At 35.4% G+C, this 22779-nt stretch overlaps 1 protein-coding gene across 1 annotated transcript in view; it reads left to right on the forward strand.

The window, feature by feature from the left end:
• The window catches only part of LOC121379797, a 144885-nt gene that overhangs the window by 80914 nt on the left and 41192 nt on the right, over positions 1 to 22779 (forward strand). The window contains exons 59-78 of the mRNA XM_041508449.1: positions 503 to 600; positions 1268 to 1446; positions 2466 to 2596; positions 3102 to 3232; positions 3674 to 3871; positions 4571 to 4776; positions 5563 to 5696; positions 7987 to 8105; positions 8590 to 8784; positions 10172 to 10373; positions 10984 to 11160; positions 14097 to 14236; positions 15547 to 15663; positions 16007 to 16265; positions 16740 to 16872; positions 17373 to 17549; positions 19840 to 19957; positions 20743 to 20948; positions 21252 to 21390; positions 22534 to 22738. Coding sequence (XP_041364383.1) covers positions 503 to 600; positions 1268 to 1446; positions 2466 to 2596; positions 3102 to 3232; positions 3674 to 3871; positions 4571 to 4776; positions 5563 to 5696; positions 7987 to 8105; positions 8590 to 8784; positions 10172 to 10373; positions 10984 to 11160; positions 14097 to 14236; positions 15547 to 15663; positions 16007 to 16265; positions 16740 to 16872; positions 17373 to 17549; positions 19840 to 19957; positions 20743 to 20948; positions 21252 to 21390; positions 22534 to 22738 — 3264 coding nt within the window. The remainder of the gene's footprint in view (positions 1 to 502; positions 601 to 1267; positions 1447 to 2465; positions 2597 to 3101; positions 3233 to 3673; positions 3872 to 4570; positions 4777 to 5562; positions 5697 to 7986; positions 8106 to 8589; positions 8785 to 10171; positions 10374 to 10983; positions 11161 to 14096; positions 14237 to 15546; positions 15664 to 16006; positions 16266 to 16739; positions 16873 to 17372; positions 17550 to 19839; positions 19958 to 20742; positions 20949 to 21251; positions 21391 to 22533; positions 22739 to 22779) is intronic.

Here is a 22779-nt window from a genome sequence, read left to right on the forward strand (position 1 = left end):
ATCTTGTCTGTGGGGTGGTGTATATAAAATATCCTTTGCTGCTAATTGAAAAAGAGTAGCTCATGAAGTGGCGACAGCGGGTTTCCTCCCTCAATATCTGTGTGGTCCTTAACCATATGTCTGACACCATATAACCTTAAATGAAATGTGTTGAGTGCATTGCTAAATAAACATTTCTTTCCTTCTTTCCAATTGGCTGTTGGGATGTTCAGACCAATCTTCTAACACTGGGGGAATATGCCATTCGTTGATGTGAGACTAAATATTTCAGAAAGAAAATAATGATCCAAGTTTTCTCCATATTACTGCTATCAGCTATATGAATGTTATCATTGTGTGTCATCTTGCTTTTCATAAATATATTTGTTTTTAAATTTGAGGGGGAAAGGTCCTATGACAGGTTTTAGCCTGTCAGTCAATCTCACCACCATAAAAAAGACAGAATAAATATTGTTGAAAACAACTGAATAATAAAAACATCTTTTCTTTGTTTAATTTTCAGCAATAGATGAGATAACATGTGACTTGTTATCTAACTGGAATTTAACAGCTGTTACAACAAGGCTGAAAAAAGATGGATTCTGGGATATTTTTAAAATAGTAAGACATTTTATAATTATATTAATATGTAGCAATAGTATTTACTCATTAGAGATATACTGATGCATACATTCTGTAATTCCATATTTCAAGTTTGTTGTCAGTCAGATTTCTCCATCTCTTTGATATGATAAAAGAAAAAGACCTAACGTTACTAAATAGGCTTTAGCATACTGAAGTGATCCATATGTTTGATGTTTTAAATAATACATTTCAATTTGCATCAAGTATTTTCTTTATTTGTGTTTTCTTTCTTATTGTTCATCTTTGTATTGACATCATTGCATTCTAGGGGATGGGATTCAGCCATTTGTAAGAGGTTCTTAGGTTGAAGGATCAAATCTCACTGGTGGATCTATTCTCTGATTCTTTGTTATCATTTTGTCCCAACTGGCATATTGTAGACCATGGTATGTGCTGCCTGTATGTAGAAAAGTGCATTCAAAAAGAAAATCTCATAATGAAAACATGTAGTGGGTTTCGTCTGAAGACTGTTCATGTCGCAGTGACCAAGTGTTTGACATCCATCAATTGATGTCTGATTAATCGTTGTGCTCTATTGGTATCAATAAACAAAACAAACTTCTTCATTGCATTGTAGTGCTGAGATTGTTGTGTTAATGTTTTATATATACTAAAAACATGAAGTAAACGTTTGATATTTCAGATGAACTCTTTTGCAACTGATGATTCCAGTTCTATCCGGTGTTCTGCTGTTACAAACTCAGCTTATAATCTTTTTGAAACACTCAATGCAACGATGGCCACTGGAGGAAATGTTGTGACTAATTGGGATAAATGCTTTGAGAAGTCAAAGTTTGACAACGTGTTGGATTCTATTGCGCAGTGAGTAGAGATAGGACATTTATTGGTTTTAACTCTTTTCCTGCACATTTGCTTGCCCCCTTCACTGCTAATGATTTTACTATGCTGTACTAGTCCAGTTTCAAAACATTTCCTAACATTTTGCAAATAGCAAGTAAATGACTTGAACTGAGGCATGTTCAGAAGAATGAGCGATCACAGTTGCATGCCAGACTGGTTTTTGTGCTAAACGTTGGATGAATATGATGTGATAGAAGACAATGGTACCAGTCAAATTATTTGTGAGTGCTGGGCTTCCTGAATATTCCTATGGTTTAAAAAAAAAAAAATTGTAAAGGAATGTAACTCTCTGGAACATTTCTGTCCCGAGTCAGACGCCTGATCTTATCGGAGGCTGGACTTGGGATAGGCGTGTTCAAAACCATAGATGTATATGGACACGTTGAACTCCTAGTCAAGTCAAGTCAAGTCTCTGGACTGTTATTCTGTTATAAATTGTGGAAACTAAATTAACTTGTGTGGAGATGTACAATTCACGTTCACACCACACTGCAAGCCACAGAGGACAATGAAGAGGTTAATATTACAGTGAGATGTAGCTTAGTACGAGTGTTTGCTTCAGATATGGGTGGTCTTAGGATTCAGCACCCTCGTTGGGCATGTTTTCATCCTGTCCCATCCAGTGTTCGAAAATTGGTATTTAAAAGCCATATCCTTTCTATGTAAAAGTGCCTGTAAAAGATACCTTGCTGTTTTTCATAAAGTGTAGCCTAACAAGCCCAACAAGGGTGCTGAATCCTAAGTCCACTCATCTGAAGCAAACATTTTGTATTCAGCAGCAAGTTTTATCTTATAACCTATACTAAGTGTCAAAAAAATATACATTTGATATAAAACATCCATAGTTTAAAATGTCTGCTGAAACTTTGATGATTAATTTCGCATGATATATTTGTGTTGACAAGAACAAGTTTATGTTGTGATATGGGTTTGTCGTTTGTATTTGAGACTCATGTGAACCATTTGTTTGTTTTCCTCAGAGTAATCCAGATCTCGAGTGACGTCGTAAGACTATTACAGGACTCCAGTCTCCGGCAGCTGCTTAATAAACAGAAGAACCTTGTTCCCATCCTTGAATTCATCTTCAATGTCATCTCACAGCAAAACACAGGTTCATTTGAAATTCATTTCTAAAATAAATATTTCTTTATTTCCTTTGTGACCATTCCTATGGAAAAATTATTTTAAAGGGGGTTCAGTATTTGTAAATATGAATCTTTGCAAATGATGCTCCTTATACTGTGCTTTAATTGCTATGAAGTAAATGTGTAGTCTGTTAAGTAATTGGTATTTTTGTGTTCATGCCATTCATTTATTAATTGCTTTTGTCATTACCTTTGTTTGATACCCAATGGCCATATTTTTTTTGGCATGCTGAGGTGTCGTTAAAGCAATCATTCATAGTTCATTCATTTGTTTGTTTGTTTGTTTATTCATTCTGTCATTCATTCTGTCACTCACTGACTCATCTATCTTATTGCAATAATTGGAATTTAAAAAATATATTATATCGATCATAATATTGCTTATTAATTAAAACAGTTTTAGGGCGTGAGTGTAAATTTCATCATTTGGTCAGTGATGTGATAAAAACAACTTATTTATTTTCTTTCTAGTTTTCTTCCGGGTGTCTGACATCCTGAAAAGCATAAACGGCACAGACCCCAAAGACTACCTGATTGAGACACTGAAACTGTCCCCGGATATAGCCAATTCTTTTCTCAAGAGTGCCCTTGACCTAAATCTTGTAAGTTAAAGCATTCTAATGTAAATACTGATGAACTTAGTAAAATAATAAATAAATATCTTCTACTTGATAGTTGGCTGACAAGATTTGCTAAATTATTCTGAATTATTTCAAATCAAATCCTTTATCTCAGTGAAAATGGGTGATGGTACAAGACTGAGCTTGCAGGAGTGATACAGTGATACCACAGTGATACCACACAATAGAAGTGCCTCAAACAAGAATAGCCACGAAAATAGCCATTAATATTGTGACAAGACAAACATTATGATTTCATCGGATGCTAATGCAGTCAGTTATTTTCATATGATGTACTCCTATTGTGTAGCATCACCTTGAGAAAAAAAGACCAAATGTGTGAGGTCTCCAGTGAAATATGTGTAACTTGGCAGGTCCTTATTGAATGATTATTTAAAAATGGTATTTTACCAAATATTTCAGACTGCTTTTGCCAGTAAGCCGTTAGAAGAGATTGAAAGAATTCTCTGCAACGAGAGTCTCCTGACGGACTTCATGACCATGCCAGATTTCTCTCCGGTCAACATGTCCAGTCTGGTCAGTCTAGTCTGTACTGACCAGATTAAAGAAACATCTGTCGCAATCAAGGCTACGGTTGACACTATGTCTGTTCTCCAGCAGGTGAATTTTTTTACTTTTTATTTAAAGTTTTCACTTTCTCAATTTTTTCTTTCTTTGCATATATAACCATTATTTATAGCAGTAAAATAAATAAAGAAGTAAAATATTATTTTATGTGTTTGTACTCCGTGTCAGTGGGTTTTTGGTTTTATGAGTAACTTGTAACATTAATTTGATAAACTTTACCATGAACTGTGAATATCTAATTGAAATACATATTAGATTTTATTTGGGTCATGTCTGTATTTGTGTAAAAGTAAGGCCATTGTAAAATAAATCCTTGATTTCCATCCCCACCCAGCTTACAGATAAAGACTTGCTTCCATTTGTTTTTTGGCTAACAAGAAAACAAGAATGATTCCTTAATGTGCAATATTTCCAATATCCTGAAAATACCAAATTTAACATGTTGCCCTCATTGAAAAAAAAAATTGTATTAAAAAATCTAGCATTTTATTACTTTTCCTTTTATTCTGACCTCTTGCTATTGAATTTCCTCCTACTCCATTAGACTTGTCTAAACATCTCAATAAGGAATGACATGGCTACAATTTTACAGTGTGTTCTGAGTGTTGTGATGAACTCAATTTATCTGCATTCTAATATCTGGACTCATAATTTTAAGCATTTACTGGGTGTGTATTATAGAAACCTTTTTGCAATGTCATGTAATAAACTGTATATGTTTTGATGATGCAGTTGGCCAAGTTGACAAACTCTGATGTTGACCAGCTGTGGTTCAGAAACTTCACGACTCACGTGGTAGACCTGATCAAGAACTTCCAGTCTATTGGTGATTTGGCCTCTCTCTTCAGTAACGGCTTTAATCTCGACTCGCTGGAGAAGAACCTCCCAATTATTGACAGGTTTCTACTCTCCTCAGGCCCTGATCGACTCGTTCAAAGGTAAGTTTGTTGTTTTAGTCAGACTAAAGAACCATACAAATAGTGGCCACAGAATATATGTTGCCCAGAATTGGTCACTGGCGAAGTCAGAGGCTAAGTCCGGGGTGGGCGTGCCTGAACCTTCATTGGATATGGGCACATTAAAAGAGTTCCCAGTTCCCAGAATATATGTTGTAAATATTCCAAATTAAACTACCATTTAAAAATGTAAATGGCAATATACAAAACATTGCACAGATGGTGGCCAGAGAATATGTTTCAAATATTCTAAATAAAATTACCCTAAAAAAGGTAAATAACCATATACAAAATGAGGCACAGATTATTGCCAAAATATTTTTTGCAAATATTCTAAACTAAACAACTCGTAAAACAATTTATGCAGACCTGCTAAGGACCTTCTACCTGTTCATTAGAAATTTAGTAAACTTTTGCAGAAATATTGTAGGAGGTACTGATTTTTAAAAAACAGTTTGATTAATAGTACATACGATTGTGTTATTTTGGAAAAATATAATGTGGGAAGATTTTTTTTTTAAAGCTTAATTTGTTGGGTTTGCGTGAGAATGCACAGAGCTGATCTTGCAGGAGGTGTATGAGTCTTGTACAGACTGAATGAGATTTGGTATCAGCAAACGGACAAAAAACACGAATAGTTAAAACTTACAATTATGACAGAGACATTGTTTATATTTGCATATACAATTCAAAACAGAGTTGCCCTGTGATTAAACAATATGCTGCTGTGTTGCCAATTAATAATATGATTCTTTTTCTAATGCACAGTTTACAAGTGATCCTAGAGGACATCAAGTTACTGATGAAAGACAACACAACCAACTATGTGCTGGACGAAATGAAGGTCTTCATCAGAGGGTTCATGGGACTGGATCTCATTCAGTCCTACCTCATCAAAGCCAGTCAGTAAATTTACCTTTATAGATATGTCAAGTTGGTTGAAACAATATTTATTCGCAGATCAAATCTGGGATTGGCCAACAAGCAAGTGCCTATATTAAGGCCTCTCCCTACATTTAACAAATATACCGTATATCTTCGCCTATAAGTCGAATTTTTTTCACCCAAAAATTATTTTATAACTTGGGGGGTCGACTTATAAGAGGGTAAAAAATTTATCCAAAAAATATTACTGTTTTGGGGATTATTTTACAAGTTTTATTGTTGAAGTATGCCATGTATTTATACTCAAATATGTTAATTTGACACATTTATTTTTTATAACCTTTTTTTTGGGCATTAGAACGGTTTTCGTTATGCGAAAAGGCGTACGATCTCACTCACATGCCAAGACAACAGTCCACTTAGTTAAATTAACAGTCATCACTAATAGTAAAAATGTAAACAATACTAACTACCTGTTGCCTGAGTTTATTTTGAAATCTGGTCACTGGCATTAATGGTTGTTCAAACAATGTTTTGGCGGTGATTAACTTCATGAATATTACTGAGATTTCCCTTAAAATAGACTGATCTCTGCAGTTCACTATCTAGAGCAATAGGGACACACATCATTTGGTACAAAAACCAGTGTACTTTCCAGAGTTATCCTCCTTACATGTATTAATATGGCGGCAAAACGTGATACTTTCAGTTTTATCGTAGTGATCTGTTGGCAGTGTTTATAAATAAAGTTGTTGTCTGTGCACAAAACCATCTGTACAGTACCATACAGTAACAGTCAAACAGCTTTCACTCTCTACTAAGGGAATATTTCGTTTTGATGCTATGTAATAATGATAGTTTGATTGGAATAGTCTGATTATATTGCGATGTACAAAACGTGAAAACCGAAGTTTGTAAAATAATTTTCTTTTGTTCAAATATTGTACATTATTGTTCTCATGTGCTGAAAATAAGAAATACTTCAATATTTATAAGTTGTTTTTCATGGGTCGACTTATAAACGGGTCAATAAAAAAAGACGTTTTCAGGGCTTGAAATTAGGGACTCGACTTATAGCCGAGATCGACTTACAGGCGAAGATATACGGTACATGTTATACATCAAGATGGACAGAACAATATTACAATAAAGATAACACGGATAGTTGGGGGGGGGGGGGGGAGGGGTATAGAAGAGAGGAAGGTGTAGAAGAAACAAAGAATAAATAGCAAACAGTTAGAATGGTTAAATGGTTAATTGATCTCGAAACGCTTACTATTAATAAGAAAATTCTGAACAGAGTTAAGTATAGAGACACTTAAATTAGAATCTCCAAATAGTAAAGTATGACAAGTGTGTCAAGTTACTTGGCCATAATTGACCTAAGATAAATTGGAAGGAGTGTGTGGACAGTAATAAAGTTTCATTTCATTTCAACTTATTTTCATGCTTATATCCAATTAAGGTTCAAGCATGCTGTCCTGGGCACACACCTTAGCTGCCTGGGCTGTCTGTCCAGGACAATGAGTTAGTTGTTAGTGGTTACTGAGAGAGAAGAGGGTGTTTTGGTCTTACACCTACCCATTGAGTCACTAAAACTTGCTCTGGGTGGGAGCCGGTACGGGGCTGCAAACCCTGTACCTACCAGCCTTATGTCTGATGGCTTAACCACGACACCACCAAGGCCAGTAGTAATAAAGTAATCAGATCTAAATTGGGGAGGGTGAGCAATACAAAACATTGCACAGTAATATAAGGTCTTCTCCAGCTAATTTAAAATAGCACTTTTAAAATAAAACCCCCCACTTTTTTGCTTTTTTCTTATAGTCGGGTAACTATTCTGAATTATTTCCTGATTAAAAATCAGTTTTCATTAATCATGAGATTTAAAATAAGCAAGTGAAAAGTAGACAGAATTTGCCATCATGATCAAGAATAAGACTATAATTCCCCCACATCACTATGTATGGTCCAGAATTATTTCCTGTCCAGTCCATTTTTATTAATATAATTCTAAAATGTCTAAGGGCTATTCCAGTTCCAAGAATGAGCTGTAACAGAGATTTGCAGTCTACATCTAATAAAGTATAAGTACAGCAATATCTTTTAGGGTCTTCCTACATTTAAATCAATAAATCTTATTATATTTTATTTACCTATTGTACAGTCATCGTTTCAACATTACATAGAAATTTATAACTTAAGTTTGTAACTATAATTACAAAAGGGTGGTGTATGACAAGAAAGAAAGAAGTGCCTGCATTTTTAGTTTCTCTTATTCAAAGTGCTTTCATTTGTCGATTTCAGTTCGTGTTGGTGACTTTGTGGAGAACCCCATTGAAGTGCAGAAATACCTCGTACAAGTTCTTGGCATTGATCCCAGTCTGGCCAAGGCAATCCTAGAAGGAAAATATTCAATCAGAATTGTATGCATCTCATTTTTCATTTAGTATATATGCTGACTGTCAAAAGCAAAATTATTTTTTGGAATCATTTTCCTCTCCCAATGTTTAATTTTTTATAATAAAACTATCCTGAGTATTAAAATACTGCCATTTTCAAGTCTCACGTAACTGCAAATACGGTAAACAACATTTATAAAAAGTAATAAAAGTGATAGGATGGAGGCAACTCGCCATCTTCCTTCCTGGTGGTAAGTACATTATCCATTTAATTTTGTATGAAATATCAAAGGTCCTGGCTATTATGTTGTAATAGGTATGCATCAAATGTTTGATTACTAAAAACATTTTTAATCTACAATAATTTTCCTCCTGGTTAGGAAATAACATGGGAGGTAACTCTCCATCTTTCCTTCCTTGTAATAGGTACATTATACATGTTATTTTTACTAAATATCAAAGGTTCCTGGCTATTATATTGTAATGGATACAAATGTATGCTTTTCAGTTTCTAAATGCCAGCCGACTTCTGGAAACAGGTCTTACATGCAACGAGCTGTTTGGTCATTTGATCTACCCCAACACATCCACAGTTCAGACCTCAGACTTGACTAATATCTTCTGTTCTCTGAACCAATCAACTGCTGTGAAGCTCGCCAAAAGACTTATTCCCAATCTCGATATTGGAGATCTACTCAAGAAGGTATTTGGAGATTCATTCATTTCATTTCTACTTATTCTTGTGATTATATCCGGTTAAGGTTGAAGCACGCTTTTCTGAGCATACACCTCGGCTATCTGGGCTGTCTGTCTAGAACAGTAGGTTAGTTGTTAATGGTTTGTTAGAGAGACATCGGTGTAGTGACCCACTGAGTCATTAAACTCTATCTGGGTGGGAGCTGGTACCAAGAGGCAAACCCGGTACCTTCCAGCCTTAGGTTTGGTGGTTTAACCACTATCACAGATGCCATTGTATTTAAAGAAATAATGATAAAAAGTCTAGCCAATAATTAGCTGTTGGGAGATTCAGATTAGTCTTTTGTATTGAAGAAAATGCACAGTTTAGAGATTTGGTTTAATATTTATGAAAGAGAAAACACACCAGTTTTCTTCATTATTTCCCCATTCATTTATTACACTAAGACTAAGTCATCTGTTTCATATTGTGAGATGTGCATATACATGTAGCTATTAAATATATTTAAGCCTGTCTAAAATTGTAATGCAAAAAGGTACTTTACTTTGGGAATTTAATACTTTCAGCATTATAATGATGCCAGATTCATGCAATATCTTGATATGCTGAGAGAAAGCAATAATGGAAAATACAAGGAGTAATATTAAATATTGACTACAACCAAAGCCCAGATCCACAATATCAAGACGTTAATCAAGTTACTGGCAGTCAACCCCATAGAACAGACATTCAGTCCCACATTACATGTCTGTGTTATATACATGTATAGGAGTGAATTAAATCTGGTACTAAATACCATGTATCCCCATTATTTCTTTCCATAAGTATGCCAAGGGACCTTAGATATTCTTTGATGTTTTTCCATTTTTGATGCAGGATTGATCTTCAAGGATGCAGGTGTCACATTACATCTCTGTATTTTATATAGGTGTAACTACTCTACAGGGCCGTAGCTTCCCCCCTTGCCCCCCCCCCCCCCCCCCCGAAAAAGATCCGGAAAGCATTATAGAAACTTAAAGAAATTCTCTTCTTAACTGTTTAAGAAATTTTAGACTATTAACCACTCATTTGCCCCCCCAAACAACAAATCCTAGCTACGGCCCTGCTTTAGTAGTGAATTAAATTTGGTATCAATTACCATGTGTTTCCTTATTTCTTTTCACAAGTATACCAATGAACTAAGACCTTAGGTAATATTTGATGATTTTTCCAATTTGGATGCAGGATCAATCTTCAAGAATGCAGGTGGCACATTACATCTCTGTATTTTTTATAAGAGTAACTACTTTAGTACTGAGGTAAATCTGGTACCAAATACCATGTGTTCCCTTATTACTTTCCATATAAATATCAAGAGACTATTACCTTAGGTATTCTGTGATGTTTTTTCCAGTACATCAGTCTGGATGCAGGATCGCTCTTCAAGGATTCAGGTGTTACAAAGGAAGATCTCAAAGACTTCACGGACAAGCTGTTTCGTGCTCAGGATAACCTGCTGAAAGCCACTGACTTCATGAAGTCAGCCAATAACAAGACAAGCAAGAAGTTACGGGAGATCATGGATGAGATCTTTAATCTACCACAAGCTCAGACAGGTACGTGACCAAATGTTTCTGACACAAGCTCAGACAGGTACATGACCAAATGTTTCTGACATAAGCTCAGACAGGTACGCGACCAAATGTTTCTGACACAAGCTCAGACAGGTACATGACCAAATGTTTCTGACATAAGCTCAGACAGGTACGTGACCAAATGTTCCTGACACAAGCTCAGCGATGTAGACGACTAAAGCTCTTACACAATCTCAAATAGGGACATGACCTAATCTTTGTATCAGGTTGACATCGGGACATGACCCCATCTTTATGGCCCATTAATGTGAATCAATCTTGCATCAGGTGAACACTTTATCACTGGGTTACATCCCCAGACATGTGAGCAGGGGTGGGTTTTGGGGGTCAAAACCTCTGGTCAAGAAATTTTCTCTTTTTTTTCAATATATTTTTCAGTGAAGCATGACTCTACCCCACTATAAACATTGCTTACCACAGTTTACAACCCACTCGGCACAATCTCAAAAAGGGACATGACCCCATCTTTATGGCCCATTGACATGAATCGATCTCGCATCGAGCGAGCAGTGGACTACATCTTGCCCTTGAATGTCAAAGAACTGTCTCCAGATTATTTTCTTTTTCACAGGTGCACAGTCTCTGCCAGCTATTGAGCCTCTACTTTGTGGAGTTAAGAAAAAATCTCTTGCTAAAGATGAGTTCAATGTCAAACCGTTCATTTCTGATTCCAAAAGTGATGCACAGAAGGAGAAAGATGAGAAGACCAGCTTGAAGAAAGTGGATGAACAGATTAATTCCACACAAGGTAAATAAATGTCACTTACTGGATAGAATGATGAGCAGATTAACTCCACATAAGGTAAATAAATGTCACTTACTGGATAGAATGATGAGCAGATTAACTCCAAACAAGGTAAATTAATGTCTCTTACTGGGTAAATAAATGTCACTTACTGGGTAAATAAATGTCTCTTCATGGGTAAATAAATGTCACTTACTGGGTAAATAAATGTCTCTTACTGGGTAAATAAATGTCTCTTACTGGGTAAATAAATGTCACTTACTGGGTAAATAAATGTCACTTACTGGTTAAATAAATGTCTCTTACTGGGTAAATAAATGTCACTTACTGGGTAAATAAATGTCTTTTACTGGGTAAATAAATGTCACTTACTGGGTAAATAAATGTCACTTACTGGGTAAATAAATGTCACTTACTAGATAGAATGATGAGCAGATTAACTCCAAACAAGGTAAATAAATGTCTCTTGCTGGGTAAATAAATGTCTCTTACTGAATAAATAAATGTCACTTACTGGGTAAATAAATGTCTCTTACAAGATAAATAAATGTCACTTACTGGGTAAATAAATGTCTCTTACTGAGTAAATAAATGTCACTTACAAGGTAAATAAATGTCACTTACTGGGTAAATAAATGTCTCTTACTGGGTAAATAAATGTCTCTTACAAGGTAAATAAATGTCTCTTATTGGGTAAATAAATGTCACTTACTGGGTAAATAAATCTTACTGGGTAAATAAATGTCTCTTATTGGGTAAATAAATGTCACTTACTGGGTAAATAAATGTCACTTACTGGATAGAATGATGATCAGATTAACTCCAAACAAGGTAAATAAATGTCACTTACTGGATAGAATGATGAGCAGATTAACTCCCCACTAGGTAAATAAATGTCACTTACTGGTAAATAGGATAGAATGATGAGCAGATTAACTCCCCACTAGGTAAATAAATGTCACTTACTGGATAGAATGATGAGCAGATTAACTCCACACAAGGTAAATAAATGTCACTTACTGGATAGAATGATGAGCAGATTAACTCCACACAAGGTAAATAAATGTCACTTACTGGATAGAATGATGAGCAGATTAACTCCACACTAGGTAAATAAATGTCTCTTAATGGGTAAATAAATGTCACTTAGTGGATAGAATGATGAGCAGATTAACTCCCCACTAGGTAAATAAATCTCTCTTACTGGATAGAATGATGAGCAGATTAACTCCCCACTAGGTAAATAAATGTCACTTACTGGATAGAATGATGAGCAGATTAACTCCACACAAGGTAAATAAATGTCAGTTACTGGATAGAATGATGAGCAGATTAACTCCCCACTAGGTAAATAAATGTCACTTACTGGATAGAATGATGAGCAGATTAACTCCACACAAGGTAAATAAATGTCATTTACTGGATAGAATGATGAGCAGATTAACTCCCCACTAGGTAAATAAATGTCACTTACTGGATAGAATGATGAGCAGATTAACTCCACACAAGGTAAATAAATGTCACTTACTGGATAGAATGATGAGCAGATTAACTCCACACTAGGTAACTAAATGTCTCTTAATGGGTAAATAAATGTCACTTACTGGATAGAATGATGAGCAGATTAACTCCACACTAGGTAAATGTCTCTTACTGGGTAAGAGGGCAATCACCGGAACATATCATACAGCTGTTTTATTGTACAAAAAACTACTACTAATAATTTCAAAGACATACATTCTGAGAGTACTGCTAAAGCAATAAATGTCCCCATAGGGTACCAAAAAGTTCATACCTCGTAAATTCAAGATCCATAACTGTCAAAAACTGGAAAATCCCAATGACCAGGACACCGTTTTACGAAGTAATCTTAGCGCTAAGATCATCTTAAGTGCATTAGATAGTTATGAATGTAAGGTGATCTTAGTGCTAAGGTCGCTTTGTAAAACAGGGCCCTCTACTATACATAATAAAACTATACATAGAGCTGTCCATCTGTCTGTCCATCTGTCCCACATATACTATCGCAGTACATTAAGATATCAAACTAAAACAATTTGTATAGCTTTATTATGTAGAGTCCAGGCTCCATATTCATAAACATACTTAAGTCGATGTATGATACTTATCTATGTACTTTAAGTATGTATTTAGGTATCATACATTGACTTAAGTATGTTTATGAATATGGAGCCAGGGGCCTAATTCACAAAAGTCTCTTGGGCTCTGTTAGGCAACAAAGCATCCTATTTGCAAGTCTTTTAGCACTGCACTGCGAGATTGCAAAGTTGCGAGAGTTTAGTGAATTAGGCCCCAGATCATTGTGATTTGCCTGTTTTTGACAGAGTTATGGCCCTTGAACTTTAGATATGAACATTTGCTGGACCCGGCAGTACTCTCAGAATGCTTGTTTTTAAATTATGATTCTCAGTGTTTTGTCCATTAGAAAGGCAGTCCTAAATTATCAGTCTTTATGTATCTTTACTTATTCACCAAAAATTTGAAAGATGTGTAATCCGAAGAGTGAGCTAACACACACCACATGATATCATAGATCTTAAATTCTTTAATTTTTACCAAACCCTGAAGTATAGATAATTAAACTTATGCATTAATGACACCCAAGCAAAAATGTATTTATCATCAACTGTTGCATATTAAACTTTTGGTAATTCTGACATATATTATAGTCATATCATAGTGTTAGAGAGGAAATCTGCTACAAGTAACAAAGGATTTGTTTTATATGCACTTTCCCATAGAGTACAAAAAATCTGGTTTTAAAGTGTATCCACTTTAGACAGGTTCTGTTCTGTACTGATATTTAAAAAGGGACTATGAGAAATGCCCCGTTTTGAAGGAATCCTGGTTTACTGAGGAGTTTCACTATATTATTGCTTTGTTTTTCAAAATTGAGATTTTTTGTTGTTTTAATTCAGCTGATTTCTGTGAGAAGATGTATACCCAGATCAAGAACGACACGTACGGCTCCATTATCTGGGCTTACTTGAAGCCAATCATCCGAGGAAAGATCCTCTTTACCCCCAACACAGAGCTCACACGACGAATCATGAAAAAGGTTTGCTCATCTTGGTTGTTCTTTAGTAAAGTCTTCAATAATTAGTCTTTCAGTTCAACGTCTTCATGAATTAATTAATTAATTTATCATGAAAAAGGTGTACTGGCCTCGGTGGTGTTGTGGTTAAGCCATCAGACATAAGGCTGGTAGCTAGGTACTGGGTTCGCAGCCTGGTACCAGCTCCCACCGAGAGCATTTTTCAACGACTCAATGGGTAAGTTGAAGACCATTACACTCTCTTCTTTCTCACTAACTACTAACAACTAACCCACTGTCCTAGACAGTCCAGATAGCTGAGGTGTGTGCCCAGGACAGGGTGCTTGAACCTTAATTGGATATATTTACAAAAATAATTTGAAATGAAAAAAAGTGAAAAATGAAATGAAAAAGATTTTTACTTATTTTGATTGTTCTTTAGTGAGATATTCATTAATTAGTCCTTTGTTTTAAGGACTTCAGGAATTAATTAATTTATCATGAAAAAAGGTTTGAATATCTTAATAAATTATTGTTCTTCTGTGAGATCTTCAATAATTAGTCCTACAGTTCACGGTCTTCAGGAATGAATTAATTAATTTATCATGAAAAAGGTTTGCTTATCTTGACTGTTCTTTAGTAAGATCTTCAATCATTATTTCGCTCCAGTCAGTGCACCATGACTGGTACATCAAAGGCTGTGGTATGTGCTATCCTGTCTATGGGATGATGCATATAAAAGATCCCTTGCTGCTAATCGAAAAGAGTAGCCCATGTAGTGGCGACAGAGGGTTTCCTCCCTCAATATCTGTGTGATCCTCTACCATGTGTCCGACACCATATAACCATAAATAAAATGTGTTGAGTGCATCGTTAAATAAACCATTTAATTTCATTTCAATCATTATTATTCCTTCAGTAGCTCTTTTAATTCAAGGTCTTCAAAAAACTGTTTTATAAAATGTTCTGATAGTGATCAATTTAGTCATATTACTTTTGATCTTCATTGTTTTGCTTCTCTCGACTGGTATTAGTCTTACATTTTATTACTTACAATTATTAGTCATTTTGGATGGCGATTTTTGGTTTTGTGAAGTATGAAATTTAGAACAATTTTTGTATTTGTTGTTTTTAAAGTGCAATAACTTGTCAATAAAGTGAGAGGTATATAATTTTCTAAGTAAGGTGTTCATGTTTTAATTTGTTTAAATTCTTATTCTTGGTTTTATACCCTACTAAACAGTGACTGTGGTTTTATAGAGATGCTACATGCATTTTGTTGACATTCACTGAGATACATATTACTAAATGAAACCGATATGTTGTTTTGTCAGGCGAATGGTGTGTTTGAGATCATTGAAGAGGTGAAGAATGTGGCAGACGCGTGGGCCGAGGGCGGACCAAGTCTTGCGACTATGATGGATCAAGGGAAGGAACTCAAATCTCTGAAGGTGAACTTAAGTTTCAGTGATATATTTTAATTGTGCGAGATGATTTTAGGGTGGGTAAGGTCATGCTACACAGGAAAATACATTTTGAAAAAAAAGAGAAGAAAACTCACTTTCAACAGGGGAGAGTTGACCCCTAAACACTGCCTGCAGATGCACCTGCTTAAAAAGTGTATATAAAAAGTGTATGTAAACAATATTTATATTAAAATACTTTTTTCTTTTAAAAGTAGATACACTGGCTTTAACCCCTTCCACTCTTGTGTATATCTTGTATGCTCGCGAAAATCTGGATAATTGTAAATTATCTCATAATCAATGCCTTAATTTGTACCTTTCATTTTAGAACCTTTTGAACAACAACTTTGTGAAGAGTCTCTTGAAGTCGTCGGCTGGGTTAGATTCTGAGAAACTCTTGGATGGGCTGGATGCCTTGGAGTCTGACAATGTCAACAAGACGAGTCTCGATGGGCTGACGAAGGTGGCTGAGCTAGTGAGCAACTACATCAGCTGTATGGAGCTGAAGCGCTTCACACCAGTCGAGTCGGAACAGGATCTGCTGGCTCAAGCGTTCAACTTGAGTAAAACAAACGACTTTCTGGCAGGTCAGTGACGTTAAAGTTTTACATTCCGATCTTTTTTCTAGTTGCATGTAGTCTTACTGTTTTCCGAACTGATGTACTGAAAGAAATAATGGAACACTTGTTAATGTTGAGTGATCTTTGAATATCCCTTTGGTGGCTGGCCCATTGGGTTATTTCTTGTTCCAGCCAGTGCTCCACAACTGGTGTAACAAAAGCCTTGGTATGTACTATCCTGTCTGTGGGAATGTGCATATAAAAGATCCGTTGCTGCTAATCGAAAAGAGTAGCGCATGAAGTGGCGACAGCGGGTTTCCTCTCTCAATATCTGTGTGGTCCTCGACCATAAGTCCAGTGCCTTATAACTGTAAATAAAATGTGTTGAGTGCATCGTTAAATAAAACATTTCCTTCTTTCCTTCCCTTAGGTGGCTTATTAACATAGATTTGACTATTATGCTTATTTTGTTTCCTCCTCTAACTATTTTTTTCATTGCAGGTGTTGTGTTCAATTTGCCACGTAAAAACCGTCGTAAGAGAGGAATATCTGATACCGACATACCAAAACACATCAGTTACAAGATCAGAATGGACACAGACAATGTTCGAATCACAAACCGTCTAAAGGCCAGGTACAGTAAGACACATAAGATCATCTTATGTAGGATTAATCCTTCTCTAAAATGAGTCATGTGTCTGGGAAAATGTGATTCACTTATTCATATATGTAGGGTAGTAAATGAGCTTCCATTTTGTATCATGTTTATATCCTGAGTGAACTAATTTTCAATTGTCACAAGCTTTAGCCAGTTACAATGAAAATTATTTGATAAGGACGAAAAAAACATGATACAAAATGGAAGCTTGTTTAATATCCTATTTATTACCCACAATCAATTTTAATTTCTATCACAACTTGTTTGACTGGTAAGGTTGTAGTGTGCCAATCATATGACGTCGAGGTGTTACATCCCACTTGATGTTCTAGTGGGATGTAACACTTTTGTATGAACCAAGATATTTTTAACCATTTGGGTAATAAATGAAAATTTGAAATATACTGCTTTTGCTAAATTTACACCAGATTTTTTATAAAAATTATTTAATACATGTATGTTGTTTTTGTGCACAGGTTTTGGTATCCCAACCCCGAATCGAACTTTGGCGAGTACATGCGTTACCTGCGTGGGTTTGTTCAGCTGCAGGACATGGTAGACCAGGCCATCATCAGTCTACAGACAGGAGAGAACGACACGCTACCTGCGGTCTACCTCAAACAGTTTCCATTCCCGTGTCACAACCAAGACAGGTACGTTCTCTGTCACACATGTTCTGTATCACACATTCTATATCACACATGTTCTGTATCACACATTCTATATCACACATGTTCTGTATCACACATGTTCTGTATCACACATGTTCTATATCACTCATGTTCTGTATTACACATTCTATATCACACATTTCTGTATCACACATTCTATTTCACACATGTTCTGTATCACACATGTTCTGTATCACACATGTTCCATTTCACACATTCTACATCACACATGTTTTGTATTACACATGTTTTATATCATGCACACATGTTCTAGATCACACACACACATGTTCTAAATCACACACACGTTCTGTATCACACATGTTTTGTATCACACATGTTCTGTATCACACATGTTCTGTATCACACATTCTATATCAAACATGTTCTGTATCACACATTCTATATCACACATTTCAATATCACACATGTTCTGTATCACACATTCTATATCACACATGTTCTGTATCACACATGTTCTGTATCACACATGTTCCATTTCACACATTCTACATCACACGTTTTGTATTATACATGTTTTATATCATGCACACATGTTCTAGATCACACACACACATGTTCTAAATCACACACACGTTCTGTATCACACATGTTTTGTATCACACATGTTCTGTATCACACATTCTGTATCACACATGTTCTGTATCACACATTCTATATCACACATTCTGTATCACACATGTTCTATATCACACATGTTCTGTTTCACACATTCTATATCACATGTTCTGTATCACACATTCTATATCACACATGTTCTGTATCACACATTCTATATCACACATGTTCTGTATCACACATGTTCTATATCACACATGATCTGTATCACATGTTCTATATCACACATGTTCTGTTTCATACATTCTATATCACACATATTCTGTATCACACATGTTCTGTATCACACATGTTCTGTATCACACATGTTCTGTATCACATGTTCTATATCACACATGGTCTGTTTCACACATGTTCTATATCACACATGTTCTGTATCACATGTTCTGTATCACACATGTTCTATACCATCCCACAAACAGGATGGCACATACCACGGCCTTTGATATTCCAGTCATGGTGCACTGGCTGGAATGCATGTTCTGTATTGTTTTGTGTCACACATGTTTTGTGTCACACATGTTCTGTATCACACATTCTATATCACATGTTCTGTATCACACATTCTATATTACACATGTTCCATTTCACACATTCTACATCACACATGTTTTGTATTACACACGTTCTGTATCACACATGTTTTATATCATGCACACATGTTCTAGATCACACACACATGTTCTAGATCACACACACATGTTCTGTATCACACATGTTTTGTATCACACATGTTCTGTATCACACTTTCTATATCACACATGTTCTGTATCACACATTCTATATCACACATTCTGTATCACACATTCTATATCACACATGTTCTATATCACACATGTTCTGTTTCACACATTCTATATCACACGTTCTGTATCACACATTCTATATCACACATGTTCTGTATCACACATTCTATATCACACATGTTCTGTATCACACATTCTATATCACACATTATGTATCACACATTCTGTATCACACATGTTCTGTTTCACACATTCTATATCACACGTTCTGTATCACACATTCTATATCACACATGTTCTGTATCACACATTCTATATCACACATGTTCTGTATTACACATGTTCTGTATCACACATGTTCTGTATCACACGTTCTATATCACACATGATCTGTATCACATGTTCTATATCACACATGTTCTGTTTCACACATTCTATATCACACATGTTCTGTATCACACATGTTCTGTATCACACATGGTCTGTTTCACACATGTTCTATATCACACATGTTCTGTATCACACGTTCTGTATCACACAGGTTCTATACCATCCCACAAACAGGATGGCACATACCACGGCCTTTGATATTCCAGTCATGGTGCACTGGCTGGAATGCATGTTCTGTATCACACATGTTCTGTATCACACATTCTATATCACACATGTTCTGTATCACACATTCTATATCACAAACAGGATGGCACATACCACAGCCTTTGATATTCCAGTTGTGTGCACTGGCTGGTACCAATGCAGCTGATAATTACATATATCTATTAAAAAGAAATTAAATTCAGTATAATAGTTTTAATAATATATAAAGAAATTAAATTCAATATAATGGTTTTAGTAATATATATTGTTTCTTCTTATTCACTTTGTAGCTTCATCTTCATCCTGGGTTCCTACCTGGTGCCTGTCCTCATGACATTCGCATGGCTTGCCACTCTGGGAATTACAACTCGGAATCTGGTATGGGACAGAGAAAATGGACAAGAAGTGGTAATTTATTTTTTAAGATTATATATATTAAGTCAATCATGTTAGATGCAATAAGCAAAAGCATTTAATTAATTATCTGTCATTATTATGAGATAGTTTATACTTTTTGCATTTGCAGTGCCATTGTTACTGTAATTTTTGTAGTATATTTCTGTAGGTAAAACAAATGTTGGATTATTTATGTACTCACATAATAGAGATATTGTGGGACATATAGTTCTAACATTCAAGAGAATTTTACAAGTTACTGTGTATAATAATAATACCTCCATTTGTTGATGTCATGAACTTCAGTCATCCATCCTGTATGATTTTGACACATTCAGGTTTTACTTAATAAAATAGTTTTTAAAATTCATAGTTATTTCCATGCTTATATCCAATTAAGGTTCAAGCACGCTGTCCTGGTTACACACACCTCAGCTATCTAGGCTGTCTGTCCAGAACAGTGGGTTAGTTGTTAGTGAGAGAGAAGAGGGTGTAGTGGCCCACTGAATCGTTAAAGTTGTTAAAATCACACTGGTACAGGGAGGCGAACCCAGTACCTCTCAGCCTTAAATCTGATGGCTTAACCACAGCACCACTGAGGCCAGACTAGTCAAGCCTGAATTTATTGATTTATCTTGATTCACTTGATTTATCTCAGGAATATCGTTCCAATATCTGGTTGTTTTATTCTTTGCTCCGTATTTCAGGTTTTCAGCATCATGGGAATGAAGTCAAGCCTGGATTCGTTTGCGTGGGTCATTTGTAACATGTTCTAATACCTCATTGTTTTATTTCAGATTTTCAGCATCATGGGAATGAAGTCGAGCCTGAACTGGTTTGCGTGGTTCATCTCCAGCATGCTGCTCATGTTATTTGTGTGTTTCATCCTCACTCTGCTGCTTGTGTTCAGTGTGAAGGAGAACGGAGAAATCTACCGATACTCCAATGGAGTTCTCATCTTCGTCTTTCTCGTCTGCTTCTGCTTTTCATCAACCATGATGTGGTAAGTCTCCAGCTATATGCTTTAAAGCAAAAAGTAAAGTATACACTTGTTATGGTATATTATACCCTGCTTAGTTACAAGTTTTAAATTTCAACCTTTGACTCCTGTTTGTGTCTTGTAGAAGGTTTTTTTACAGAATAGTCTCAATTATTTTATCTCTATTATATTATTGATATTTTGCTTCAAATATGAAGTAGATCTGCAAATCTTAAAAATGTTATTGTTTGTTATGTTGTTATATTTCAGCTACATGGTGAGTTCGTTCTTAAAAAGTTTATTGTTTGTTATGTTGTTATATTTCAGTTACATGGTGAGTTCATTCTTCACACGTACGACGCTGGCAGTTTTGACAGTTCTGATCGTCTACTTCTTCTCATATCTGCCTTATGTCATCCTCTTCTCGCTCGAAGTCGGCATGCAGTTCTGGCAAAAAATACTTGCTGTGAGTTCCTTTTATATAGAGAGATTATTATATGAGCTTGTGTGTCATATTGATTTTATGAAACGTTTGTCAGGATTATTGTATTACCCATGCAAGAGCGATGGTAATACATGAATCCTGACACGAGTTTTGTAAAATCAGTACAATTCACATGCGAGTGTAATAATTTCTTTATTATCCACATTATCCGAAATATTATTTTCATGAATATCAAGCTAGGACCATGTCAAAATGTTTCAAATGTAACTAAAAAGAGATGACAAAATGATTTTACACTGGGAAAGCCACATTAAGTTATGAACTCGCTTCACAAAATTATGTCATTTGTTGTGCACGTGAAATCATTATGACACACGTGGGTCATACTGGTTATATTTCCCTGAATATCTTGAACTATGTGAATAATAAAATTGTTTAAGAAATAAGCTACACATTTATTTCTCTGTCCAGTGATTTTACCTTACTTTTATAGTATTTGCGATGCCTATATCCAATTGCCATAGCTTCTTCAGGACATGAATATTGTTGATGTACTCTTTTACTTATAGTCAGGATATAGGTTATGGTATGTGTTGTCTATATACAGTCAAATACAGATAAACGATATCTTGCTGAGTTTGGCGGAAGTAGCTTAATAAAAATATAAACGTGGTGACAGTGGGTTTCAAAATAACCAAACAGCCATAGTTTATTAACCAAATATTCCTTTCCTTTCTTTTCGTTATGTTGTGGGGGTTTTTTAAATTTTTAAAAATTTCATTTATCATTGGAATATCTTATTACAAAACTGTTTGCATGACTATGTTTATGATTTTCTAAGGCATTGGCTTTGTATATATTAGGGGTCGGACGTAGCCCATTAGAAAAGAGCTTGCTTGATGCATGATCGGTTTAGTATTGATTCCCATCAGTGGGCCCATTGGGCGATTTCTTGTTCCAGCCAGTGCACCACGACTGGTATATCAAAGGCAGTCATACATGCTATCCTGTCTGTGGGATGATGCATATAAAAGATCCCTTGCCAAATGTTTGACATCAATAGCTGATGATAATAAATCAATGTGCTCTAGTGGTGTCATTAAACAAAGCAAACTGTAACTTTTGTATATGTTAATAATATAATTATATTAATATATTTTTCAGTGTCTTTCCTCAACAACTGCGTTTGGTTTTGGGGCTATGTACATAGCTCGTCTGGAACTCACAACGGATGGTCTCCAGTGGTCTAATGTGGACAAGAGTCCAATACTGGGTGACCCCATGACCTTTCAGTGGGCGTGTATAATGATGTTGATTGACAGTTTCATTTATTTGGTCATTGGCTGGTACATCAGAAATGTAAAACCAGGTAGGTTTAGTTTTTAAAATGTGTGTAAAATTAAAAACTGA

This window comes from Gigantopelta aegis, chromosome 8 (genome assembly GCF_016097555.1).
Source record: "Gigantopelta aegis isolate Gae_Host chromosome 8, Gae_host_genome, whole genome shotgun sequence".
Classification (NCBI taxonomy): Eukaryota; Metazoa; Mollusca; class Gastropoda; order Neomphalida; family Peltospiridae; genus Gigantopelta; species Gigantopelta aegis.